Here is a 27,879-nt window from a genome sequence, read left to right on the forward strand (position 1 = left end):
TATATATTATGTGTAATCTAATGTATATATTATGTGTAATCTAATGTATATATTATGTGTAATCTAATGTATATATTATGTGTAATCTAATGTATATATTATGTGTAATCTAATGTATATATTATCTATTATCTATCATCTACAGTATCTATTATCTATGTATTATCTATCTATCTATTATCTATCTATTATCTATCTATTATCTATCTATCTATTATCTATCTATCTATCTATTATCTATCTATTATCTATCTATCTATTATCTATCTATCTATTATCTATCTATTATCTATCTATTATCTATCTATCTATCTATTATCTATCTATTATCTATCTATTATCTATCTATCTATCTATTATCTATCTATCTATCTATTATCTATCTATTATCTATCTATCTATTATCTATCTATCTATTATCTATCTATCTATTATCTATCTATTATCTATCTATTATCTATCTATTATCTATCTATTATCTATCTATTATCTATCTATCTATTATCTATCTATTATCTATCTATTATCTATCTATTATCTATCTATTATCTATCTATTATCTATCTATCTATTATCTATCTATTATCTATCTATTATCTATCTATCTATTATCTATCTATCTATCTATTATCTATCTATTATCTATCTATCTATTATCTATCTATCTATTATCTATCTATTATCTATCTATTATCTATCTATCTATCTATTATCTATCTATTATCTATCTATTATCTATCTATCTATCTATTATCTATCTATCTATCTATTATCTATCTATTATCTATCTATCTATTATCTATCTATCTATTATCTATCTATCTATTATCTATCTATTATCTATCTATTATCTATCTATTATCTATCTATTATCTATCTATTATCTATCTATCTATTATCTATCTATTATCTATCTATTATCTATCTATTATCTATCTATTATCTATCATCTATCTATCTATTATCTATCTATTTATCTATTATCTATCTATTATCTATCTATCTATTATCTATCTATTTATCTATTATCTATCTATTATCTATCTATTATCCATCTATCTATTATCTATCTATATATTATCTATTATCTATCTATTTATCTATTATCTATCTATTATCTATCTATCTATTATCTATCTATATATTATCTATTATCTATCTATTTATCTATTATCTATCTATTATCTATCTATTATCTATTATCTATCTATTATCTATCTATCTATTATCTATCTATCTATCTATTATCTATGTATTATCTATCTATTATTTATCTTCTATTATCTGTCTATTATCTATGTATTATCTATCTTCTATTATCTATTATCTATCTATCTGTCATCTATCTATCATCTATGTATTATCTATTATTTATCTAACTATTATCTATTATCTATTCATTATCTATTATCTATCTCTCTATCTATCTCTCTATCTATTATCTATCTTCTATTATCTATCTATCTATCATCTATCTATTATCTATCTTCTATTATCTATCTATTTATCTATCTATTTATCTATCTATTTATTATCTATTATCTCTCTACTTTTCCTGCTCTCCCTCCCTCTGTTTTCTTGCTGTGAGTTTCCATGTCCCGCACTGTCCCCTTTCCCTGTGATTAGATTTACTTCCCATACGATTATTATTATTATTATTATTATTATTATATGTCCCGCACTGTGTGATTATTGCACACGGCTGCACAGATGCCACATTTGCCGCCCGGTGCTGTGGATGTCGGTGGGTGCCGGACTCCGGGTATTTGGAGCCTTTATGTTGGGTGCAGCAGAGATGTGATTGTGCCTCCTGCGCACCCAGGCTCTAGCATGTAATCCTTCTATATATACTGTATACATGATGTAATGCTTATATACAGTACATACACAGATACATTACTGAAGGATAACATAGAGTATATAGGATGCTATGACTACATACACATAATACTTACATATGGCTTTTTACACATATATGTAGATATTTAATGGTTACATAAAGGCTACTATATCCATGATGTAACGAATCCACATAATATATATAATGTAATTGTTACATTGCTACATATAATATTTGTGTTACAATTTAACAAAAGGAATATATATATATATCCAAACACATGCTGATGGGGACTGTAGATTGTGAGCCCCATTGGGGACAGTGATGATGTCTGCAAACTGTAAAGCGCTGCGGAATATGTGAGCGCTATATAAAAATAAAGATGATTGTTATTATATATACTCCTCTGCATATGTGCATCATTAGTTTGTGGACGAGTGTATCTGCCTTGTATGTATTCCATATATCTCTGTATATAGATTTGTACGAGTGTCTCCTGTACTTAGTGTATATATATATATATATATATATATATATATATATATATATATATATATATATATATATATACACACACTGGTAACACGTGCAGTATATGTGCAATTGTGCTGCCGGTGTTCGGTACATTGCTGTGTATAGCCTTCCTAGTTGGACTGTAGGTTCCTGTCTATATTACTCACCTATTTTCTGTGTTGCTGATGACACATGTGCCCTGGGTTCACTATGTAGCAGTACATGCCTCGTTTGGCCGGAATCCCTGCTGGGAACGTCTTACATTTCCATGTATTATCTGATGAAGCCGCATTTAGTGCTTTGCTTCCCATGCATTATCCTGACTTGTTATACTGGTTGGGTGTATGGTGTGTGACTGTTGTCCTCCGGTGTCTGTGCAGCCTGGATGATGCTGGTGGTGGAGAAATGTGCAGCCTGGATGATGCTGGTGGTGGGGAAATGTGCAGCCTGGATGATGCTGGTGGTGGGGAAATGTGCAGCCTGAATGATGCTGGTGGTGGGGAAATGTGCAGCCTGGATGATGCTGGTGGAGGAGAAATGTGCAGCCTGGATGATGCTGGTGGAGAAGAAATGTGCAGCCTGGATGATGCTGGTGGTGGGGAAATGTGCAGCCTGGATGATGCTGGTGGTGGAGGAGAAATGTGCAGCCTGGATGATGCTGGTGGTGGAGAAATGTGCAGCCTGGATGATGCTGGTGGAGGAGAAATGTGCAGCCTGGATGATGCTGGTGGAGGAGAAATGTGCAGCCTGGATGATGCTGGTGGTGGAGAAATGTGCAGCCTGGATGATGCTGGTGGTGGAGAAATGTACAGCCTGGATGATGCTGGTGGTGGAGAAATGTGCAGCCTGGATGATGCTGGTGGTGGGGAAATGTGCAGCCTGGATGATGCTGGTGGAGGAGAAATGTGCAGCCTGGATGATGCTGGTGGAGGAGAAATGTGCAGCCTGGATGATGCTGGTGGTGGAGGAGAAATGTGCAGCCTGGATGATGCTGGTGGAGGAGAAATGTGCAGCCTGGATGATGCTGGTGGAGGAGAAATGTGCAGCCTGGATGATGCTGGTGGAGGAGAAATGTGCAGCCTGGATGATGCTGGTGGTGGAGGAGAAATGTGCAGCCTGGATGATGCTGGTGGAGGAGAAATGTGCAGCCTGGATGATGCTGGTGGAGGAGAAATGTGCAGCCTGGATGATGCTGGTGGTGGGGAAATGTGCAGCCTGGATGATGCTGGTGGTGGGGAAATGTGCAGCCTGGATGATGCTGGTGGAGGAGAAATGTGCAGCCTGGATGATGCTGGTGGTGGAGAAATGTGCAGCCTGGATGATGCTGGTGGTGGAGAAATGTGCAGCCTGGATGATGCTGGTGGTGGGGAAATGTACAGCCTGGATGATGCTGGTGGTGGAGAAATGTGCAGCCTGGATGATGCTGGTGGAGGAGAAATGTGCAGCCTGGATGATGCTGGTGGTGGAGAAATGTGCAGCCTGGATGATGCTGGTGGAGGAGAAATGTGCAGCCTGGATGATGCTGGTGGAGGAGAAATGTGCAGCCTGGATGATGCTGGTGGTGGAGGAGAAATGTGCAGCCTGGATGATGCTGGTGGAGGAGAAATGTGCAGCCTGGATGATGCTGGTGGAGGAGAAATGTGCAGCCTGGATGATGCTGGTGGTGGGGAAATGTGCAGCCTGGATGATGCTGGTGGTGGGGAAATGTGCAGCCTGGATGATGCTGGTGGAGGAGAAATGTGCAGCCTGGATGATGCTGGTGGTGGAGAAATGTGCAGCCTGGATGATGCTGGTGGTGGAGAAATGTGCAGCCTGGATGATGCTGGTGGTGGGGAAATGTACAGCCTGGATGATGCTGGTGGTGGAGAAATGTGCAGCCTGGATGATGCTGGTGGAGGAGAAATGTGCAGCCTGGATGATGCTGGTGGTGGAGAAATGTGCAGCCTGGATGATGCTGGTGGTGGAGAAATGTGCAGCCTGGATGATGCTGGTGGAGGAGAAATGTGCAGCCTGGATGATGCTGGTGGTGGGGAAATGTACAGCCTGGATGATGCTGGTGGAGGAGAAATGTGCAGCCTGGATGATGCTGGTGGTGGAGAAATGTGCAGCCTGGATGATGCTGGTGGTGGAGAAATGTACAGCCTGGATGATGCTGGTGGTGGAGAAATGTGCAGCCTGGATGATGCTGGTGGTGGGGAAATGTGCAGCCTGGATGATGCTGGTGGAGGAGAAATGTGCAGCCTGGATGATGCTGGTGGAGGAGAAATGTGCAGCCTGGATGATGCTGGTGGTGGAGGAGAAATGTGCAGCCTGGATGATGCTGGTGGTGGAGAAATGTGCAGCCTGGATGATGCTGGTGGTGGGGAAATGTGCAGCCTGGATGATGCTGGTGGTGGGGAAATGTGCAGCCTGGATGATGCTGGTGGTGGAGAAATGTGCAGCCTGGATGATGCTGGTGGTGGAGAAATGTGCAGCCTGGATGATGCTGGTGGTGGAGAAATGTGCAGCCTGGATGATGCTGGTGGTGGGGAAATGTGCAGCCTGGATGATGCTGGTGGTGGAGAAATGTGCAGCCTGGATGATGCTGGTGGTGGGGAAATGTGCAGCCTGGATGATGCTGGTGGTGGGGAAATGTGCAGCCTGGATGATGCTGGTGGTGGAGGAGAAATGTGCAGCCTGGATGATGCTGGTGGAGGAGAAATGTGCAGCCTGGATGATGCTGGTGGTGGGGAAATGTGCAGCCTGGATGATGCTGGTGGAGGAGAAATGTGCAGCCTGGATGATGCTGGTGGAGGAGAAATGTGCAGCCTGGATGATGCTGGTGGAGGAGAAATGTGAAGCCTGGATGATGCTAGTGGAGGAGAAATGTGCAGCCTGGATGATGCTGGTGGAGGAGAAATGTGCAGCCTGGATGATGCTGGTGGTGGAGAAATGTGCAGCCTGGATGATGCTGGTGGTGGGGAAATGTGCAGCCTGGATGATGCTGGTGGTGGGGAAATGTGCAGCCTGGATGATGCTGGTGGTGGAGAAATGTGCAGCCTGGATGATGCTGGTGGTGGAGAAATGTGCAGCCTGGATGATGCTGGTGGTGGGGAAATGTGCAGCCTGGATGATGCTGGTGGTGGGGAAATGTGCAGCCTGGATGATGCTGGTGGTGGAGAAATGTGCAGCCTGGATGATGCTGGTGGAGGAGAAATGTGCAGCCTGGATGATGCTGGTGGAGGAGAAATGTGCAGCCTGTATGATGCTGGTGGAGGAGAAATGTGCAGCCTGGATGATGCTGGTGGAGGAGAAATGTGCAGCCTGGATGATGCTGGTGGAGGAGAAATGTGCAGCCTGGATGATGCTGGTGGAGGAGAAATGTGCAGCCTGGATGTGGTGGAGGAGAAATGTGCAGCCTGGATGATGCTGGTGGAGGAGAAATGTGCAGCCTGGATGATGGTGGTGGTGGAGAAATGTGCAGCCTGGATGATGCTGGTGGAGGAGAAATGTGCAGCCTGGATGATGCTGGTGGTGGGGAATTGTGCAGCCTGGATGATGCTGGTGGTGGGGAAATGTGCAGCCTGGATGATGCTGGTGGTGGAGAAATGTGCAGCCTGGATGATGCTGGTGGTGGGGAAATGTGCAGCCTGGATGATGCTGGTGGTGGGGAAATGTGCAGCCTGGATGATGCTGGTGGTGGGGAAATGTGCAGCCTGGATGATGCTGGTGGTGGGGAAATGTGCAGCCTGGATGATGCTGGTGGAGGAGAAATGTGCAGCCTGGATGATGCTGGTGGAGGAGAAATGTGCAGCCTGGATGATGCTGGTGGAGGAGAAATGTGCAGCCTGGATGATGGTGGTGGAGGAGAAATGTGCAGCCTGGATGATGCTGGTGGAGGAGAAATGTGCAGCCTGGATGATGCTGGTGGAGGAGAAATGTGCAGCCTGGATGATGCTGGTGGAGGAGAAATGTGCAGCCTGGATGATGCTGGTGGTGGAGAAATGTGCAGCCTGGATGATGCTGGTGGTGGGGAAATGTGCAGCCTGGATGATGCTGGTGGTGGGGAAATGTGCAGCCTGGATGATGCTGGTGGTGGAGAAATGTGAAGCCTGGATGATGCTGGTGGAGGAGAAATGTGCAGCCTGGATGATGCTGGTGGAGGAGAAATGTGCAGCCTGGATGATGCTGGTGGTGGGGAAATGTGCAGCCTGGATGATGCTGGTGGTGGGGAAATGTGCAGCCTGGATGATGCTGGTGGTGGAGAAATGTGCAGCCTGGATGATGCTGGTGGTGGAGAAATGTGCAGCCTGGATGATGCTGGTGGTGGAGAAATGTGCAGCCTGGATGATGCTGGTGGTGGGGAAATGTGCAGCCTGGATGATGCTGGTGGTGGAGAAATGTGCAGCCTGGATGATGCTGGTGGTGGAGAAATGTGCAGCCTGGATGATGCTGGTGGTGGGGAAATGTGCAGCCTGGATGATGCTGGTGGAGGAGAAATGTGCAGCCTGGATGATGCTGGTGGAGAAGAAATGTGCAGCCTGGATGATGCTGGTGGTGGGGAAATGTGCAGCCTGGATGATGCTGGTGGTGGAGGAGAAATGTGCAGCCTGGATGATGCTGGTGGTGGAGGAGAAATGTGCAGCCTGGATGATGCTGGTGGAGGAGAAATGTGCAGCCTGTATGATGCTGGTGGAGGAGAAATGTGCAGCCTGGATGATGCTGGTGGTGGGGAAATGTGCAGCCTGGATGATGCTGGTGGAGGAGAAATGTGCAGCCTGGATGATGCTGGTGGAGGAGAAATGTGCAGCCTGGATGATGCTGGTGGAGGAGAAATGTGCAGCCTGGATGATGCTGGTGGAGGAGAAATGTGCAGCCTGGATGATGCTGGTGGAGGAGAAATGTGCAGCCTGGATGATGCTGGTGGAGGAGAAATGTGCAGCCTGGATGATGCTGGTGGTGGAGAAATGTGCAGCCTGCATGATGCTGGTGGTGGGGAAATGTGCAGCCTGGATGATGCTGGTGGTGGGGAAATGTGCAGCCTGGATGATGCTGGTGGTGGAGAAATGTGCAGCCTGGATGATGCTGGTGGTGGGGAAATGTGCAGCCTGCATGATGCTGGTGGTGGGGAAATGTGCAGCCTGGATGATGCTGGTGGTGGAGAAATGTGCAGCCTGGATGATGCTGGTGGTGGGGAAATGTGCAGCCTGGATGATGCTGGTGGAGGAGAAATGTGCAGCCTGGATGATGCTGGTGGAGGAGAAATGTGCAGCCTGGATGATGCTGGTGGTGGAGAAATGTGCAGCCTGGATGATGCTGGTGGTGGAGAAATGTGCAGCCTGGATGATGCTGGTGGAGGAGAAATGTGCAGCCTGGATGATGCTGGTGGAGGAGAAATGTGCAGCCTGGATGATGCTGGTGGTGGAGAAATGTGCAGCCTGGATGATGCTGGTGGAGGAGAAATGTGCAGCCTGGATGATGCTGGTGGTGGGGAAATGTGCAGCCTGGATGATGCTGGTGGAGGAGAAATGTGCAGCCTGGATGATGCTGGAGGAGAAATGTGCAGCCTGGATAATGCTGGTGGTGGGGAAATGTGCAGCCTGTATGATGCTGGTGGTGGGGAAATGTGCAGCCTGGATGATGCTGGTGGTGGGGAAATGTGCAGCCTGGATGATGCTGGTGGAGAAGAAATGTGAAGCCTGGATGATGCTGGTGGAGGAAGAAATGTGCAGCCTGGATGATGCTGGTGGAGGAGAAATGTGCAGCCTGGATGATGCTGGTGGAGGAGAAATGTGCAGCCTGGATGATGCTGGTGGAGGAGAAATGTGCAGCCTGTATGATGCTGGTGGAGGAGGAGTAATGTGAAGCCTGGATGATGCTGGTGGAGAGAAATGTGCAGCCTGGATGATGCTGGTGGTGGAGAAATGTGCAGCCTGGATGATGCTGGTGGTGGAGAAATGTGCAGCCTGGATGATGCTGGTGGTGGAGAAATGTGCAGCCTGGATGATGCTGGTGGAGGAGAAATGTGCAGCCTGGATGATGCTGGTGGTGGAGAAATGTGCAGCCTGGATGATGCTGGTGGAGGAGAAATGTGCAGCCTGGATGATGCTGGTGGAGGAGAAATGTGCAGCCTGGATGATGCTGGTGGAGAAGAAATGTGCAGCCTGGATGATGCTGGTGGAGGAGTAATGTGCAGCCTGGATGATGCTGGTGGAGGAGAAATGTGCAGCCTGGATAATGCTGGTGGTGGAGAAATGTGCAGCCTGGATGATGGTGGTGGTGGAGAAATGTGCAGCCTGGATGATGCTGGTGGAGGAAGAAATGTGCAGCCTGGATGATGCTGGTGGAGGAGTAATGTGCAGCCTGGATGATGCTGGTGGAGGAGAAATGTGCAGCCTGGATGATGGTGGTGGTGGAGAAATGTGCAGCCTGGATGATGCTGGTGGTGGAGGAGAAATGTGCAGCCTGGATGATGCTGGTGGTGGAGAAATGTGCAGCCTGGATGATGCTGGTGGAGGAGAAATGTGCAGCCTGGATGATGCTGGTGGAGGAGAAATGTGCAGCCTGGATGATGCTGGTGGTGGAGAAATGTGCAGCCTGGATGATGGTGGTGGAGGAGAAATGTGCAGCCTGGATGATGCTGGTGGAGGAGAAATGTGCAGCCTGGATGATGCTGGTGGTGGAGAAATGTGCAGCCTGGATGATGGTGGTGGTGGAGGAGAAATGTGCAGCCTGGATGATGCTGGTGGAGGAGTAATGTGCAGCCTGGATGATGCTGGTGGAGAAGAAATGTGCAGCCTGGATGATGCTGGTGGAGGAGAAATGTGCAGCCTGGATGATGGTGGTGGTGGAGAAATGTGCAGCCTGGATGATGCTGGTGGTGGAGGAGAAATGTGCAGCCTGGATGATGCTGGTGGTGGAGAAATGTGAAGCCTGGATGATGCTGGGTGGAGGAGAAATGTGCAGCCTGGATGATGCTGGTGGTGGAGAAATGTGCAGCCTGGATGATGCTGGTGGAGGAGAAATGTGCAGCCTGGATGATGCTGGTGGTGGAGGAGAAATGTGCAGCCTGGATGATGCTGGTGGAGGAGAAATGTGCAGCCTGGATGATGCTGGTGGTGGAGGAGAAATGTGCAGCCTGGGATGATGTTGGTGGTGGAGAAATGTGCAGCCTGGATGATGGTGGTGGTGGAGAAATGTGCAGCCTGGATGATGCTGGTGGTGGTGGAGAAATGTGCAGCCTGGATGATGCTGGTGGTGGAGAAATGTGCAGCCTGGATGATGCTGGTGGAGGAGAAATGTGCAGCCTGGATGATGCTGGTGGTGGAGGAGAAATGTGCAGCCTGGATGATGCTGGTGGTGGAGGAGAAATGTGCAGCCTGGATGATGCTGGTGGTGGAGGAGAAATGTGCAGCCTGGATGATGCTGGTGGTGGGGAAATGTGCAGCCTGGATGATGCTGGTGGTGGAGGAGAAATGTGCAGCTGGATGATGCTGGTGGTGGAGGAGAAATGTGCAGCCTGGATGATGCTGGTGGAGGAGAAATGTGCAGCCTGGATGATGCTGGTGGTGGAGGAGAAATGTGCAGCCTGGATGATGTTGGTGGTGGAGAAATGTGCAGCCTGGATGATGGTGGTGGTGGAGAAATGTGCAGCCTGGATGATGCTGGTGGTGGTGGAGAAATGTGCAGCCTGGATGATGTTGGTGGTGGAGAAATGTGCAGCCTGGATGATGCTGGTGGTGGAGGAGAAATGTGCAGCCTGGATGATGCTGATGGTGGAGGAGAAATGTGCAGCCTGGATGATGCTGGTGGTGGAGGAGAAATGTGCAGCCTGGATGATGCTGGTGGTGGAGGAGAAATGTGCAGCCTGGATGATGCTGGTGGTGGAGGAGAAATGTGCAGCCTGGATGATGCTGGTGGTGGAGGAGAAATGTGCAGCCTGGATGATGATGGTGGTGGGGAAATGTGCAGCCTGGATTATGCTGGTGGTGGAGGAGAAATGTGCAGCCTGGATGATGCTGGTGGTGGAGGAGAAATGTGCAGCCTGGATGATGCTGGTGGTGGAGGAGAAATGTGCAGCCTGGATGATGCTGGTGGTGGAGGAGAAATGTGCAGCCTGGATGATGCTGGTGGTGGAGAAATGTGCAGCCTGGATGATGCTGGTGGTGGAGAAATGTGCAGCCTGTACTCAGGATAGTGTGGCACATTATGATATTGTAGATGTGATATGAGTGGCAGTGTGGAGATATATAATGTCTCTGTAGGAGGCTGTTATCTGTCCTTTGGATGGAGCAGTGATTGAGCTTGATACACTTCATATACTTGTAGGTGAGTCTGTATCTGTCTGCCTTATATTTATTATATAGTTGTATATTAGTGTGTGGTTGTCTATATCGCTCTTATGTTTAGTATATAGTTATATATTAATAAGCAGTTTATGTCTCTTCAACATTTATTATATATTGGAGTTTTGTAACTATATGCAACTATAAATGGGTGTCTATACAGTGCACACAACAGATATCACTGGCACTGTATGTGGGGTGTACAGTATATACAGATAACACTGTATGTGGGGTGTACAGTATATACAGATATCACTGTATGTGGGGTGTACAGTATATACAGATATCACTGCATGTGGGGTGTACAGTATATACAGATATCACTGTATGTGGGGTGTACAGTATATACAGATAACACTGTATGTGGGGTGTACAGTATATACAGATAACACTGTATGTGGGGTGTACAGTATATACAGATATCACTGCATGTGGGGTGTACAGTATATACAGATATCACTGTATGTGGGGTGTACAGTATATACAGATATCACTGTATGTGGGGTGTACAGTATATACAGATATCACTGTATGTGGGGTGTACAGTATATACAGATATCACTGTATGTGGGGTGTACAGTATATACAGATATCACTGCATGTGGGGTGTACAGTATATACAGATATCACTGCATGTGGGGTGTACAGTATATACAGATAACACTGTATGTGGGGTGTACAGTATATACAGATATCACTGCATGTGGGGTGTACAGTATATACAGATATCACTGTATGTGGGGTGTACAGTATATACAGATATCACTGCATGTGGGGTGTACAGTATATACAGATATCACTGTATGTGGGGTGTACAGTATATACAGATATCACTGTATGTGGGGTGTACAGTATATACAGATATCACTGCATGTGGGGTGTACAGTATATACAGATATCACTGCATGTGGGGTGTACAGTATATACAGATATCACTGTATGTGGGGTGTACAGTATATACAGATATCACTGTATGTGGGGTGTACAGTATATACAGATATCACTGCATGTGGGGTGTACAGTATATACAGATATCACTGTATGTGGGGTGTACAGTATATACAGATATCACTGCATGTGGGGTGTACAGTATATACAGATATCACTGCATGTGGGGTGTACAGTATATACAGATATCACTGCATGTGGGGTGTACAGTATATACAGATAACACTGTATGTGGGGTGTACAGTATATACAGATATCACTGCATGTGGGGTGTACAGTATATACAGATATCACTGTATGTGGGGTGTACAGTATATACAGATATCACTGTATGTGGGGTGTACAGTATATACAGATAACACTGTATGTGGGGTGTACAGTATATACAGATATCACTGTATGTGGGGTGTACAGTATATACAGATAACACTGCATGTGGGGTGTACAGTATATACAGATATCACTGCATGTGGGGTGTACAGTATATACAGATAACACTGTATGTGGGGTGTACAGTATATACAGATATCACTGCATGTGGGGTGTACAGTATATACAGATAACACTGTATGTGGGGTGTACAGTATATACAGATATCACTGTATGTGGGGTGTACAGTATATACAGATATCACTGCATGTGGGGTGTACAGTATATACAGATAACACTGTATGTGGGGTGTACAGTATATACAGATAACACTGTATGTGGGGTGTACAGTATATACAGATAACACTGTATGTGGGGTGTACAGTATATACAGATATCACTGTATGTGGGGTGTACAGTATATACAGATATCACTGTATGTGGGGTGTACAGTATATACAGATAACACTGTATGTGGGGTGTACAGTATATACAGATAACACTGCATGTGGGGTGTACAGTATATACAGATATCACTGCATGTGGGGTGTACAGTATATACAGATAACACTGTATGTGGGGTGTACAGTATATACAGATAACACTGTATGTGGGGTGTACAGTATATACAGATAACACTGTATGTGGGGTGTACAGTATATACAGATATCACTGTATGTGGGGTGTACAGTATATACAGATAACACTGTATGTGGGGTGTACAGTATATACAGATAACACTGTATGTGGGGTGTACAGTATATACAGATATCACTGTATGTGGGGTGTACAGTATATACAGATATCACTGTATGTGGGGTGTACAGTATATACAGATAACACTGTATGTGGGGTGTACAGTATATACAGATAACACTGTATGTGGGGTGTACAGTATATACAGATAACACTGTATGTGGGGTGTACAGTATATACAGATATCACTGTATGTGGGGTGTACAGTATATACAGATAACACTGCATGTGGGGTGTCCAGTATATACAGATATCACTGCATGTGGGGTGTACAGTATATACAGATAACACTGTATGTGGGGTGTACAGTATATACAGATATCACTGTATGTGGGGTGTACAGTATATACAGATATCACTGCATGTGGGGTGTACAGTATATACAGATAACACTGTATGTGGGGTGTACAGTATATACAGATAACACTGTATGTGGGGTGTACAGTATATACAGATATCACTGTATGTGGGGTGTACAGTATATACAGATATCACTGCATGTGGGGTGTACAGTATATACAGATAACACTGTATGTGGGGTGTACAGTATATACAGATAACACTGTATGTGGGGTGTACAGTATATACAGATAACACTGTATGTGGGGTGTACAGTATATACAGATAACACTGTATGTGGGGTGTACAGTATATACAGATAACACTGTATGTGGGGTGTACAGTATATACAGATATCACTGCATGTGGGGTGTACAGTATATACAGATATCACTGCATGTGGGGTGTACAGTATATACAGATATCACTGCATGTGGGGTGTACAGTATATACAGATATCACTGTATGTGGGGTGTACAGTATATACAGATATCACTGCATGTGGGGTGTACAGTATATACAGATAACACTGTATGTGGGGTGTACAGTATATACAGATAACACTGTATGTGGGGTGTACAGTATATACAGATAACACTGTATGTGGGGTGTACAGTATATACAGATATCACTGTATGGCACTGTATGTGGGGCGTACAGTATATATGTGGGATATACAGTATATATGTGGAGTATATATGTGGAGTATATATGTGGAGTATATATGTGGAGTATACAGTATATATGTGGAGTATACAGTATACATGTGGGGTATAGAGTATATATGTGGAGTATACAGTATATATGTGGAGTATACAGTATATATGTGGGGTATAGAGTATATATGTGGAGTATACAGTATATATGTGGAGTATACAGTATACATGTGGGGTATAGAGTATATATGTGGAGTATACAGTATATATGTGGAGTATACAGTATATATGTGGAGTATACAGTATATATGAGGGGTATACAGTATATATGTGGAGTATACAGTATATATGTGGGGTATACAGTATATATGTGGAGTATACAGTATATATGTGGAGTATACAGTATATATGAGGGGTATACAGTATATATGTGGAGTATACAGTATATATGTGGAGTATACAGTATATATGAGGGGTATACAGTATATATGTGGAGTATACAGTATACATGTGGGGTATAGAGTATATATACAGTATATATGTGGAGTATACAGTATATATGTGGAGTATACAGTATATATGTGGAGTATACAGTATATATGAGGGGTATACAGTATATATGTGGAGTATACAGTATATATGAGGGGTATACAGTATATATGTGGAGTATACAGTATATATGTGGAGTATACAGTATATATGAGGGGTATACAGTATATATGTGGAGTATACAGTATACATGTGGGGTATAGAGTATATATACAGTATATATGTGGAGTATACAGTATATATGAGGGGTATACAGTATATATGTGGAGTATACAGTATATATGTGGAGTATACAGTATATATGAGGGGTATACAGTATATATGTGGAGTATACAGTATACATGTGGGGTATAGAGTATATATACAGTATATATGTGGAGTATACAGTATATATGTGGAGTATACAGTATATATGAGGGGTATACAGTATATATGTGGAGTATACAGTATATATGTGGAGTATACAGTATATATGAGGGGTATACAGTATATATGTGGAGTATACAGTATATATGTGGGGTATACAGTATATATGAGGGGTATACAGTATATATGTGGAGTATACAGTATACATGTGGGGTATAGAGTATATATACAGTATATATGTGGAGTATACAGTATATATGTGGAGTATACAGTATATATGAGGGGTATACAGTATATATGTGGAGTATACAGTATATATGTGGAGTATACAGTATATATGAGGGGTATACAGTATATATGTGGAGTATACAGTATATATGTGGGGTATACAGTATATATGAGGGGTATACAGTATATATGTGGAGTATACAGTATACATGTGGGGCATAGAGTATATATACAGTACCTGCCCCATCCACCTCCCCTATGCCATGGACTATAGCCCCCACAATGGATCTGCCCCATCCACCTCCCCCACAGCTCCTACCCAACATCCCCACAGTCCCTATCCCTATTGCCTCTATACACTTGCTTTGGCAAAACTGATGTGTATTTGGTCCTGCCAATAAAGCTTCTTTGAATCTTGAATATATGTGGGGTATACAGTATATATATGGGGTAAACAGTATATATATGGGGTATACAGTATATATATGTGGGGTATACAGTATATATATGTGGGGTATACAGTATATATGTGGAGTATACAGTATATGTGGGGTATACAGTATATATGTGGGATATACAGTATATGTGGGGTATACAGTATATATATGTGGGGTATACAGTATATATATATGTGGGGTATACAGTATATATATGGGGTGTACAGTATATATATATGTGGGGTATACAGTATATATGTGGGGTATACAGTATATATATATGGGGTATACAGTATATATATATGGGGTATACAGTATATATGTGGGGTATACAGTATATATGTGGGGTATACAGTATATGTATGTGGGGTATACAGTATATATGTGGGGTATACAGTATATGTGGGGTATACAGTATATGTGGGGTATACAGTATATATATGTGGGATATACAGTATATGTGGGGTATACAGTATATATATGTGGGGTATACAGTATATATATGTGGGGTATACAGTATATATATGTGGGGTGTACAGTATATATGTGGGATATACAGTATATGTGGGGTATACAGTATATATATGTGGGGTATACAGTATATATGTGGGGTGTACAGTATATGTGGGGTATACAGTATATATATGTGGGGTATACAGTATATATGTGGGATATACAGTATATGTGGGATATACAGTATATATATATGTGGGGTATACAGTATATATATGGGGTATACAGTATATATGTGGGGTATACAGTATATGTGGGGTATACAGTATATGTGGGGTATACAGTATATATGTGGGGTATACAGTATATATATGGGGTGTACAGTATATATGTGGGATATACAGTATATGTGGGGTATACAGTATATATATGTGGGGTATACAGTATATATGTGGGATATACAGTATATGTGGGGTATACAGTATATATATGTGGAGTATACAGTATATGTGGGGTATACAGTATATATATGGGGTATACAGTATATATGTGGGGTATACAGTATATATATGTGGGGTATACAGTATATATATGGGGTATACAGTATATATGTGGGGTATACAGTATATGTGGGGTATACAGTATATATATGTGGGGTATACAGTATATATGTGGGGTATACAGTATATATGTGGGATATACAGTATATATATGTGGGGTATACAGTATATATGTGGGGTATACAGTATATATGTGGGGTATACAGTATATATGTGGGGTATACAGTATATATATGTGGGGTATACAGTATATATATGTGGGGTATACAGTATATATGTGGGGTATACAGTATATATATGTGGGGTATACAGTATATATATGGGGTGTACAGTATATATGTGGGATATACAGTATATGTGGGGTATACAGTATATATATGTGGGGTATACAGTATATGTGGGGTATACAGTATATGTGGGGTATACAGTATATATATGTGGGATATACAGTATATGTGGGGTATACAGTATATATATGTGGGGTATACAGTATATATATGTGGGGTATACAGTATATATGTGGGGTGTACAGTATATATGTGGGATATACAGTATATGTGGGGTATACAGTATATATATGTGGGGTATACAGTATATATGTGGGGTGTACAGTATATGTGGGGTATACAGTATATATATGTGGGGTATACAGTATATATGTGGGATATACAGTATATGTGGGATATACAGTATATATATATGTGGGGTATACAGTATATATATGGGGTATACAGTATATATGTGGGGTATACAGTATATGTGGGGTATACAGTATATGTGGGGTATACAGTATATATGTGGGGTATACAGTATATATATGGGGTGTACAGTATATATGTGGGATATACAGTATATGTGGGGTATACAGTATATATATGTGGGGTATACAGTATATATGTGGGATATACAGTATATGTGGGGTATACAGTATATATATGTGGAGTATACAGTATATGTGGGGTATACAGTATATATATGGGGTATACAGTATATATGTGGGGTATACAGTATATATATGTGGGGTATACAGTATATATATGGGGTATACAGTATATATGTGGGGTATACAGTATATGTGGGGTATACAGTATATATATGTGGGGTATACAGTATATATGTGGGGTATACAGTATATATGTGGGATATACAGTATATATATGTGGGGTATACAGTATATATGTGGGGTATACAGTATATATGTGGGGTATACAGTATATATGTGGGGTATACAGTATATATATGTGGGGTATACAGTATATATATGTGGGGTATACAGTATATATGTGGGGTATACAGTATATATATGTGGGGTATACAGTATATATATGGGGTGTACAGTATATATGTGGGATATACAGTATATGTGGGGTATACAGTATATATATGTGGGGTATACAGTATATATGTGGGGTATACAGTATATATGTGGAGTATACACTATATATATATGTGGAGTATACAGTATATATGTGGGGTATAGGGTATATATGTGCAGTATATAGTATATATGTGGAGTATAGAGTATATATGTGGAGTATAGAGTATATATGTGGGGTATATAGTATATATATGTGGAGTATAGAGTATATATACAGTATATATGTGGAGTATATAGTATATATGAGGGGTACAGAGTATATATACAGTATATAAATGTGGAGTATAGAGTATATATAGTATATAGTATATATGAGGGGTACAGAGTATATATACAGTATATAAATGTGGAGTAGAGTATATATATGTGGAGTATAGAGTATATATACAGTATATATGTGGAGTATAGAGTATATATACAGTATATATATATATGTGGAGTAGAGTATATATATGTGGAGTATAGAGTATATATACAGTATATATGTGGAGTATAGAGTATATATGTGGGGTATACAGTATATATATGTGGAGTATAGAGTATATATACAGTATATAAATGTGGAGTATAGAGTATATATAGTATATAGTATATATGAGGGGTACAGAGTATATATACAGTATATAAATGTGGAGTATAGAGTATATATGTGGGGTATACAGTATATATATGTGGAGTATAGAGTATATATACAGTATATAAATGTGGAGTATAGAGTATATATGTGGGGTATACAGTATATAAATGTGGAGTATAGAGTATATATAGTATATAGTATATGAGGGGTACAGAGTATATATACAGTATAAATGTGGAGTATAGAGTATATATAGTATATAGTATATATGAGGGGTACAGAGTATATATACAGTATATAAATGTGGAGTATAGAGTATATATACAGTATATAAATGTGGAGTATAGAGTATATATAGTATATACAGTATATATATGAGGAGTATAGAGTATATATACAGTATATATATGAGGGGTACAGAGTATATATAGTATATACAGTATATATATGAGGGGTACAGAGTATATATACAGTATATATATGAGGGGTACAGAGTATATATACAGTATATATATGAGGGGTACAGAGTATATATAGTATATACAGTATATATATGTGGAGTATAGAGTATATATACAGTATATATGAGGAGTATAGAGTATATATAGTATATACAGTATATAAATGTGGAGTATATATAGTATATAGTATATATGAGGGGTACAGAGTATATATACAGTATATAAATGTGGAGTATAGAGTATATATACAGTATATAAATGTGGAGTATAGAGTATATATAGTATATACAGTATATATATGAGGAGTATAGAGTATATATACAGTATATATATGAGGGGTACAGAGTATATATAGTATATACAGTATATATATGAGGGGTACAGAGTATATATACAGTATATATATGAGGGGTACAGAGTATATATACAGTATATATATGAGGGGTACAGAGTATATATAGTATATACAGTATATATATGTGGAGTATAGAGTATATATACAGTATATATGAGGAGTATAGAGTATATATAGTATATACAGTATATAAATGTGGAGTATAGAGTATATATAGTATATAGTATATATGAGGGGTACAGAGTATATATACAGTATATATATGAGGAGTACAGAGTATATATACAGTATATATATGAGGAGTATAGAGTATATATACAGTATATATATGAGGGGTACAGAGTATATATACAGTATATATAGTATATACAGTATATATATGAGGGGTACAGAGTATATATAGTATATACAGTATATATATGAGGGGTATAGAGTATATATAGTATATACAGTATATATATGAGGGGTATAGAGTATATATAGTATATACAGTATATATATGAGGGGTACAGAGTATATATACAGTATATATGTGGAGTATACAGTATATATATGAGGGGTACAGAGTATATATACAGTATATATGTGGAGTATACAGTATATATATGAGGGGTACAGAGTATATATACAGTATATATGTGGAGTATAGAGTATATATAGTATATACAGTATATATATGAGGGGTATAGAGTATATATAGTATATACAGTATATATATGAGGGGTACAGAGTATATATAGTATATACAGTATATATATGAGGGGTACAGAGTATATATAGTATACAGTATATATATGAGGGGTACAGAGTATATATAGTATATACAGTATATATATGAGGGGTACAGAGTATATATACAGTATATATGTGGAGTATACAGTATATATATGAGGGGTACAGAGTATATATAGTATATACAGTATATATATGAGGAGTACAGAGTATATATACAGTATATATGTGGAGTATACAGTATATATATGAGGAGTATAGAGTATATATAGTATATACAGTATATATATGAGGGGTACAGAGTGTATATACAGTATATATGTGGAGTATACAGTATATATATGAGGGGTACAGAGTATATATACAGTATATATGTGGAGTATACAGTATATATATGAGGGGTACAGAGTATATATAGTATATACAGTATATATATGAGGAGTACAGAGTATATATACAGTATATATGTGGAGTATACAGTATATATATGAGGAGTATAGAGTATATATAGTATATACAGTATATATATGAGGGGTACAGAGTATATATACAGTATATATGTGGAGTATACAGTATATATATGAGGGGTACAGAGTATATATAGTATATACAGTATATATATGAGGAGTATAGAGTATATATAGTATATACAGTATATATATGAGGGGTACAGAGTATATATAGTATATACAGTATATATATGAGGGGTACAGAGTATATATACAGTATATATGTGGAGTATACAGTATATATATGAGGGGTACAGAGTATATATACAGTATATATGTGGAGTATACAGTATATATATGAGGGGTACAGAGTATATATAGTATATACAGTATATATATGAGGGGTACAGAGTATATATACAGTATATATGTGGAGTATACAGTATATATATGAGGGGTACAGAGTATATATAGTATATACAGTATATATATGAGGAGTATAGAGTATATATAGTATATACAGTATATATATGAGGAGTACAGAGTGTATATACAGTATATATGTGGAGTATACAGTATATATATGTGGGGTATACAGTGTATATACAGTGTATACAGAGCACAGCGCGGACACACCGCGGACCCCCGGCACCTGAGGACCCCGCCGTTGCTGCCCGGCTGTCGGTTCGCCGCCGTTCCTCCCCGCACCGGACGGTCGTTACCTTGGAATCTGTGCGGGAAGAACCTGTTCCTCAGCACCCAGGGGTAGAAGTTCAGGGGGGTCCCGGTGCTGTCCGCCGTAGAAGGGGTGCGGGGTGCAGGTGCTGGGGGTGCACGCTCAGGGGGCGGGTGGGGTGACCGCCGCCTCCGGGAACACCAGCTCCGGGGCTCGGGTACAGGGAGCGCCCCGCGGGGCTGGGGAAGCCGCTGACGAACGCCTCGGCCGCGGAGCCGGGGTAGGTGAGGGCGGCCGGTCGGAGCGGCTCCTCGGAGGTCAGGTGCGTGTCCTTGGCCACTAAGGACTCAATGGTGAAGCAGCCGCTTCCCGGCGGGCTGGAACATGGCGCACGGGTCTGGGGGCTCCGCTCCGGCTCCTCACGGGTCAGCCCTGCCCCAGCCCCCCGAATCCAGGCTCCCGTCCTCAGCCGCACACTTCTGCATCCATGCACCGGCTCCCGGAGCTGCCTCCGTCCGCACAAGTGTCCTCCTGTCCGGGCTCCGCCACCTCCTCACCTGCGGCTCAGGAGTGAGGATGCTCAGCCGCCCCCGAGAGCAACTACTCTACTGAGGGGCGGAGGAGGCTGCAGGGGTCTGCATGCCCGCTGCCCCGCCCACCTCATGAATCATGCATGAGGGGAGGGCCCCAACAGGATTAACTCCTAATCCCCGAGCTGGAGACTCAAATCTCCGCACAGTCCCAAAGCCATGAGCGGGGGCTGCTCACATGTGCAGGTGACTGGTGTCAGAGGGGCTGGGGATGCCCCCTATATACAGGGGTGACTGGTGTCAGAGGGGCTGGGGATGCCCCCTATATACAGGGGTGACTGGTGTCAGAGGGCTGGGGATGCCCCCTATATACAGGGGTGACTGGTGTCAGAGGGCTGGGGATGCCCCTATATACAGGGGTGACTGGTGTCAGAGGGCTGGGGATGCCCCCTATATACAGGGTGACTGGTGTCAGAGGGGCTGGGGATGCCCCCTATATACAGGGGTGACTGGTGTCAGAGGGGCTGGGGATGCCCCCTATATACAGGGGTGACTGGTGTCAGAGGGCTGGGGATGCCCCCTATATACAGGGGGTGACTGGTGTCAGAGGGCTAGGGATGCCCCCTATATACAGGGGTGACTGGTGTCAGAGGGCTGGGGATGCCCCCTATATACAGGGGTGACTGGTGTCAGAGGGCTGGGGATGCCCCCTATATACAGGGGTGACTGGTGTCAGAGGGCTGGGGATGCCCCCCTATATACAGGGGTGACTGGTGTCAGAGGGCTGGGGATGCCCCCTATATACAGGGGTGACTGGTGTCAGAGGGCTGGGATGCCCCCTATATACAGGGGTGACTGGTATCAGAGGGCTGGGGATGCCCCCTATATACAGGGGTGACTGGTGTCAGAGGGGCTGGGGATGCCCCCTATATACAGGGGGTGACTGGGTGTCAGAGGGCTGGGGATGCCCCCTATATACAGGGGTGACTGGTGTCAGAGGGCTGGGGATGCCCCCTATATACAGGGGTGACTGGTGTCAGAGGGGCTGGGGATGCCCCCTATATACAGGGGGTGACTGGTGTCAGAGGGCTGGGGATGCCCCCTATATACAGGGGTGACTGGTGTCAGAGGGCTGGGGATGCCCCCTATATACAGGGGTGACTGGTGTCAGAGGGCTGGGGATGCCCCCTATATACAGGGGTGACTGGTGTCAGAGGGCTGGGGATGCCCCCTATATACAGGGGTGACTGGTGTCAGAGGGCTGGGGATGCCCCCTATATACAGGGGTGACTGGTGTCAGAGGGCTGGGGATGCCCCCTATATACAGGGGTGACTGGTATCAGAGGGCTGGGGATGCCCCCTATATACAGGGGTGACTGGTGTCAGAGGGGCTGGGGATGCCCCCTATATACAGGGGTGACTGGTGTCAGAGGGCTGGGGATGCCCCCTATATACAGGGGGTGACTGGTGTCAGAGGGCTGGGGATGCCCCTATATACAGGGGTGACTGGTGTCAGAGGGCTGGGGATGCCCCCTATATACAGGGGTGACTGGTGTCAGAGGGCTGGGGATGCCCCCTATATACAGGGGTGACTGGTGTCAGAGGGCTGGGGATGCCCCCTATATACAGGGGTGACTGGTGTCAGAGGGCTGGGGATGCCCCCTATATACAGGGGGTGACTGGTGTCAGAGGGCTGGGAGATGCCCCCTATATACAGGGGTGACTGGTGTCAGAGGGCTGGGGATGCCCCCTATATACAGGGGTGACTGGTGTCAGAGGGCTGGGGATGCCCCCTATATACAGGGGTGACTGGTGTCAGAGGGCTGGGGATGCCCCCTATATACAGGGGTGACTGGTGTCAGAGGGCTGGGGATGCCCCCTATATACAGGGGTGACTGGTGTCAGAGAGGGCTGGGGATGCCCCCCTATATACAGGGGTTGACTGGTGTCAGAGGGCTGGGGATGCCCCCTATATACAGGGGTGACTGGTGTCAGAGGGCTGGGGATGCCCCCTATATACAGGGGTGACTGGTGTCAGAGGGCTGGGGATGCCCCCTATATACAGGGGTGACTGGTGTCAGAGGGCTGGGGATGCCCCCTATATACAGGGGTGACTGGTGTCAGAGGGCTGGGGATGCCCCCTATATACAGGGGTGACTGGTGTCAGAGGGCTGGGGATGCCCCCTATATACAGGGGTGACTGGTGTCAGAGGGCTGGGGATGCCCCCTATATACAGGGGTGACTGGTGTCAGAGGGCTGGGGATGCCCCCTATATACAGGGGTGACTGGTGTCAGAGGGCTGGGGATGCCCCCTATATACAGGGGGTGACTGGTGTCAGAGGGCTGGGATGCCCCCTATATACAGGGGTGACTGGTGTCAGAGGGCTGGGGATGCCCCCTATATACAGGGGTGACTGGTGTCAGAGGGCTGGGGATGCCCCCTATATACAGGGGGTGACTGGTGTCAGAGGGCTGGGGATGCCCCCTATATACAGGGGTGACTGGTGTCAGAGGGGCTGGGGATGCCCCCTATATACAGGGGTGACTGGTGTCAGAGGGCTGGGGATGCCCCCTATATACAGGGGTGACTGGTGTCAGAGGGCTGGGGATGCCCCCTATATACAGGGGTGACTGGTGTCAGAGGGCTGGGGATGCCCCCTATATACAGGGGTGACTGGTGTCAGAGGGCTGGGGATGCCCCCTATATACAGGGGTGACTGGTGTCAGAGGGGCTGGGGATGCCCCCTATATACAGGGGTGACTGGTGTCAGAGGGCTGGGGATGCCCCCTATATACAGGGGTGACTGGTGTCAGAGGGCTGGGGATGCCCCCTATATACAGGGGTGACTGGTGTCAGAGGGCTGGGGATGCCCCCTATATACAGGGGTGACTGGTGTCAGAGGGCTGGGGATGCCCCCTATATACAGGGTGACTGGTGTCAGAGGGCTGGGGATGCCCCCTATATACAGGGGTGACTGGTGTCAGAGGGGCTGGGGATGCCCCCTATATACAGGGGTGACTGGTGTCAGAGGGCTGGGGATGCCCCCTATATACAGGGGTGACTGGTGTCAGAGGGCTGGGGATGCCCCCTATATACAGGGGTGACTGGTGTCAGAGGGCTGGGGATGCCCCCTATATACAGGGGTGACTGGTGTCAGAGGGCTGGGGATGCCCCCTATATACAGGGGTGACTGGTGTCAGGGGCTGGGGATGCCCCCTATATACAGGGGTGACTGGTGTCAGAGGGCTGGGGATGCCCCCTATATACAGGGGTGACTGGTGTCAGAGGGCTGGGGATGCCCCCTATATACAGGGGTGACTGGTGTCAGGGGCTGGGGATGCCCCCTATATACAGGGGTGACTGGTGTCAGAGGGGCTGGGGATGGCCCCCTATATACAGGGGTGACTGGTGTCAGAGGGGATGCCCCTATATACATGGTGACTGGTGTCAGAGGGGCTGGGGATGCCCCCTATATACAGGGGTGACTGGTGTCAGAGGGGCTGGGGATGCCCCCTATATACAGGGGTGACTGGTGTCAGAGGGGCTGGGGATGCCCCCTATATACAGGGGGTGACTGGTGTCAGAGGGGCTGGGGATGCCCCCTATATACAGGGGTGACTGGTGTCAGAGGGCTGGGGATGCCCCCTATATACAGGGGTGACTGGTGTCAGAGGGCTGGGGATGCCCCCTATATACAGGGGTGGACTGGTGTCAGAGGGCTGGGGATGCCCCCTATATACAGGGGTGACTGGTGTCAGAGGGCTGGGGATGCCCCCTATATACAGGGGTGACTGGTGTCAGAGGGCTGGGGATGCCCCCTATATACAGGGGTGACTGGTGTCAGAGGGGCTGGGGATGCCCTCCTATATACAGGGGTGACTGGTGTCAGAGGGCTGGGGATGCCCCCTATATACAGGGGTGACTGGTGTCAGAGGGGCTGGGGATGCCCCCTATATACAGGGGTGACTGGTGTCAGAGGGCTGGGGATGCCCCCTATATACAGGGGTGACTGGTGTCAGAGGGGCTGGGATGCCCCCTATATACAGGGTGACTGGTGTCAGAGGGCTGGGGATGCCCCCTATATACAGGGGTGACTGGTGTCAGAGGGGCTGGGGATGCCCCCTATATACAGGGGTGACTGGTGTCAGAGGGGCTGGGGATGCCCCCTATATACAGGGGTGACTGGTGTCAGAGGGGCTGGGGATGCCCCTATATACAGGGGTGACTGGTGTCAGAGGGCTGGGGATGCCCCCTATATACAGGGGTGACTGGTGTCAGAGGGGCTGGGGATGCCCCCTATATACAGGGGTGACTGGTGTCAGAGGGGCTGGGGATGCCCCCCTATATACAGGGGTGACTGGTGTCAGAGGGGCTGGGGATGCCCCCTATATACAGGGGTGACTGGTGTCAGAGGGGCTGGGGATGCCCCCTATATACAGGGGTGACTGGTGTCAGAGGGGCTGGGGATGCCCCCTATATACAGGGGTGACTGGTGTCAGAGGGCTGGGGATGCCCCCTATATACAGGGGGTGACTGGTGTCAGAGGGCTGGGGATGCCCCCTATATACAGGGGTGACTGGTGTCAGAGGGCTGGGGATGCCCCCTATATACAGGGGTGACTGGTGTCAGAGGGGCTGGGATGCCCCCTATATACAGGGGTGACTGGTGTCAGAGGGGCTGGGGATGCCCCCTATATACAGGGGTGACTGGTGTCAGAGGGGCTGGGGATGCCCCCTATATACAGGGGTGACTGGTGTCAGAGGGCTGGGGATGCCCCCTATATACAGGGGTGACTGGTGTCAGAGGGGCTGGGGATGCCCCCTATATACAGGGCTGACTGGTGTCAGAGGGGCTGGGGATGCCCCCTATATACAGGGGCTGACTGGTGTCAGAGGGGCTGGGGATGCCCCCTATATACAGGGGTGACTGGTGTCAGAGGGCTGGGGATGCCCCCTATATACAGGGGGTGACTGTGTCAGAGGGCTGGGGATGCCCCCTATATACAGGGGTGACTGGTGTCAGAGGGCTGGGGATGGCCCCCTATATACAGGGGCTGACTGGTGTCAGAGGGGCTGGGGATGCCCCCTATATACAGGGGTGACTGGTGTCAGAGGGGCTGGCGGGATGCCCCCTATATACAGGGGTGACTGGTGTCAGAGGGCCTGGGGATGCCCCCTAATACAGGGGTGACTGGTGTCAGAGGGCTGGGATGCCCCCTATATACAGGGGTGACTGGTGTCAGAGGGGCTGGGGGATGCCCCCTATATACAGGGGTGACTGGTGTCAGAGGGGCTGGGGATGGCCCCCCTATATACAGGGCTGACTGGTGTCAGAGGGGCTGGGGATGCCCCCTATATACAGGGGTGACTGGTGTCAGAGGGGCTGGGGATGCCCCCTATATACAGGGGTGACTGTGTCAGAGGGGCTGGGGATGCCCCCTATATACAGGGGTGACTGGTGTCAGAGGGCTGGGGATGCCCCCTATATACAGGGGTGACTGGTGTCAGAGGGGCTGGGGATGCCCCTATATACAGGGGTGACTGGTGTCAGAGGGCTGGGGATGCCCCCTATATACAGGGGCTGACTGGTGTCAGAGGGGCTGGGGATGCCCCCTATATACAGGGCTGACTGGTGTCAGAGGGGGCTGGGGATGCCCCCTATATACAGGGCTGACTGGTGTCAGAGGGGCTGGGGGATGCCCCCTATATACAGGGGTGACTGGTGTCAGAGGGGCTGGGGATGCCCCCTATATACAGGGGTGACTGGTGTCAGAGGGGCTGGGGATGCCCCCTATATACAGGGGTGACTGGTGTCAGAGGGCTGGGGATGCCCCCTATATACAGGGGTGACTGGTGTCAGAGGGCTGGGGGATGCCCCCTATATACAGGGGCTGACTGGTGTCAGAGGGGCTGGGGATGCCCCCTATATACAGGGGTGACTGGTGTCAGAGGGGCTGGGGGATGCCCCCTATATACAGGGGTGACTGGTGTCAGAGGGCTGGGGATGCCCCCTATATACAGGGGTGACTGGTGTCAGAGGGCTGGGGATGCCCCCTATATACAGGGGTGACTGGTGTCAGAGGGCTGGGATGCCCCCTATATACAGGGGTGACTGGTGTCAGAGGGGCTGGGGATGCCCCCTATATACAGGGGGTGACTGGTGTCAGAGGGCTGGGGATGCCCCCTATATACAGGGGTGACTGGTGTCAGAGGGGCTGGGGATGCCCCCTATATACAGGGGTGACTGGTGTCAGAGGGCTGGGGATGCCCCCTATATACAGGGGGTGACTGGTGTCAGAGGGCTGGAGATGCCCCCTATATACAGGGGGTGGACTGGTGTCAGAGGGCTGGGGATGCCCCCTATATACAGGGGTGACTGGTG

The 27,879-nt window shown here is 45.9% G+C and overlaps 1 protein-coding gene across 1 annotated transcript in view; it reads right to left on the bottom strand.

Moving 5' to 3' along the window:
* The window catches only part of EMX1 (empty spiracles homeobox 1), an 86,618-nt gene extending 65,063 nt beyond the window's left edge, over window positions 1-21,555 (bottom strand). The window contains 4 exon segments of the mRNA XM_069745835.1: window positions 21,013-21,064; window positions 21,066-21,176; window positions 21,178-21,327; window positions 21,329-21,555. Of these exon segments, the coding sequence (XP_069601936.1) occupies window positions 21,013-21,064; window positions 21,066-21,176; window positions 21,178-21,327; window positions 21,329-21,352 (337 nt within the window). The 5' untranslated portion in view covers window positions 21,353-21,555.
* Window positions 21,556-27,879: the final 6,324 nt, after the last annotated feature.

This window comes from Ranitomeya imitator, chromosome 1 (genome assembly GCF_032444005.1).
Source record: "Ranitomeya imitator isolate aRanImi1 chromosome 1, aRanImi1.pri, whole genome shotgun sequence".
In the NCBI taxonomy this organism is placed as follows: domain Eukaryota; kingdom Metazoa; phylum Chordata; class Amphibia; order Anura; family Dendrobatidae; genus Ranitomeya; species Ranitomeya imitator.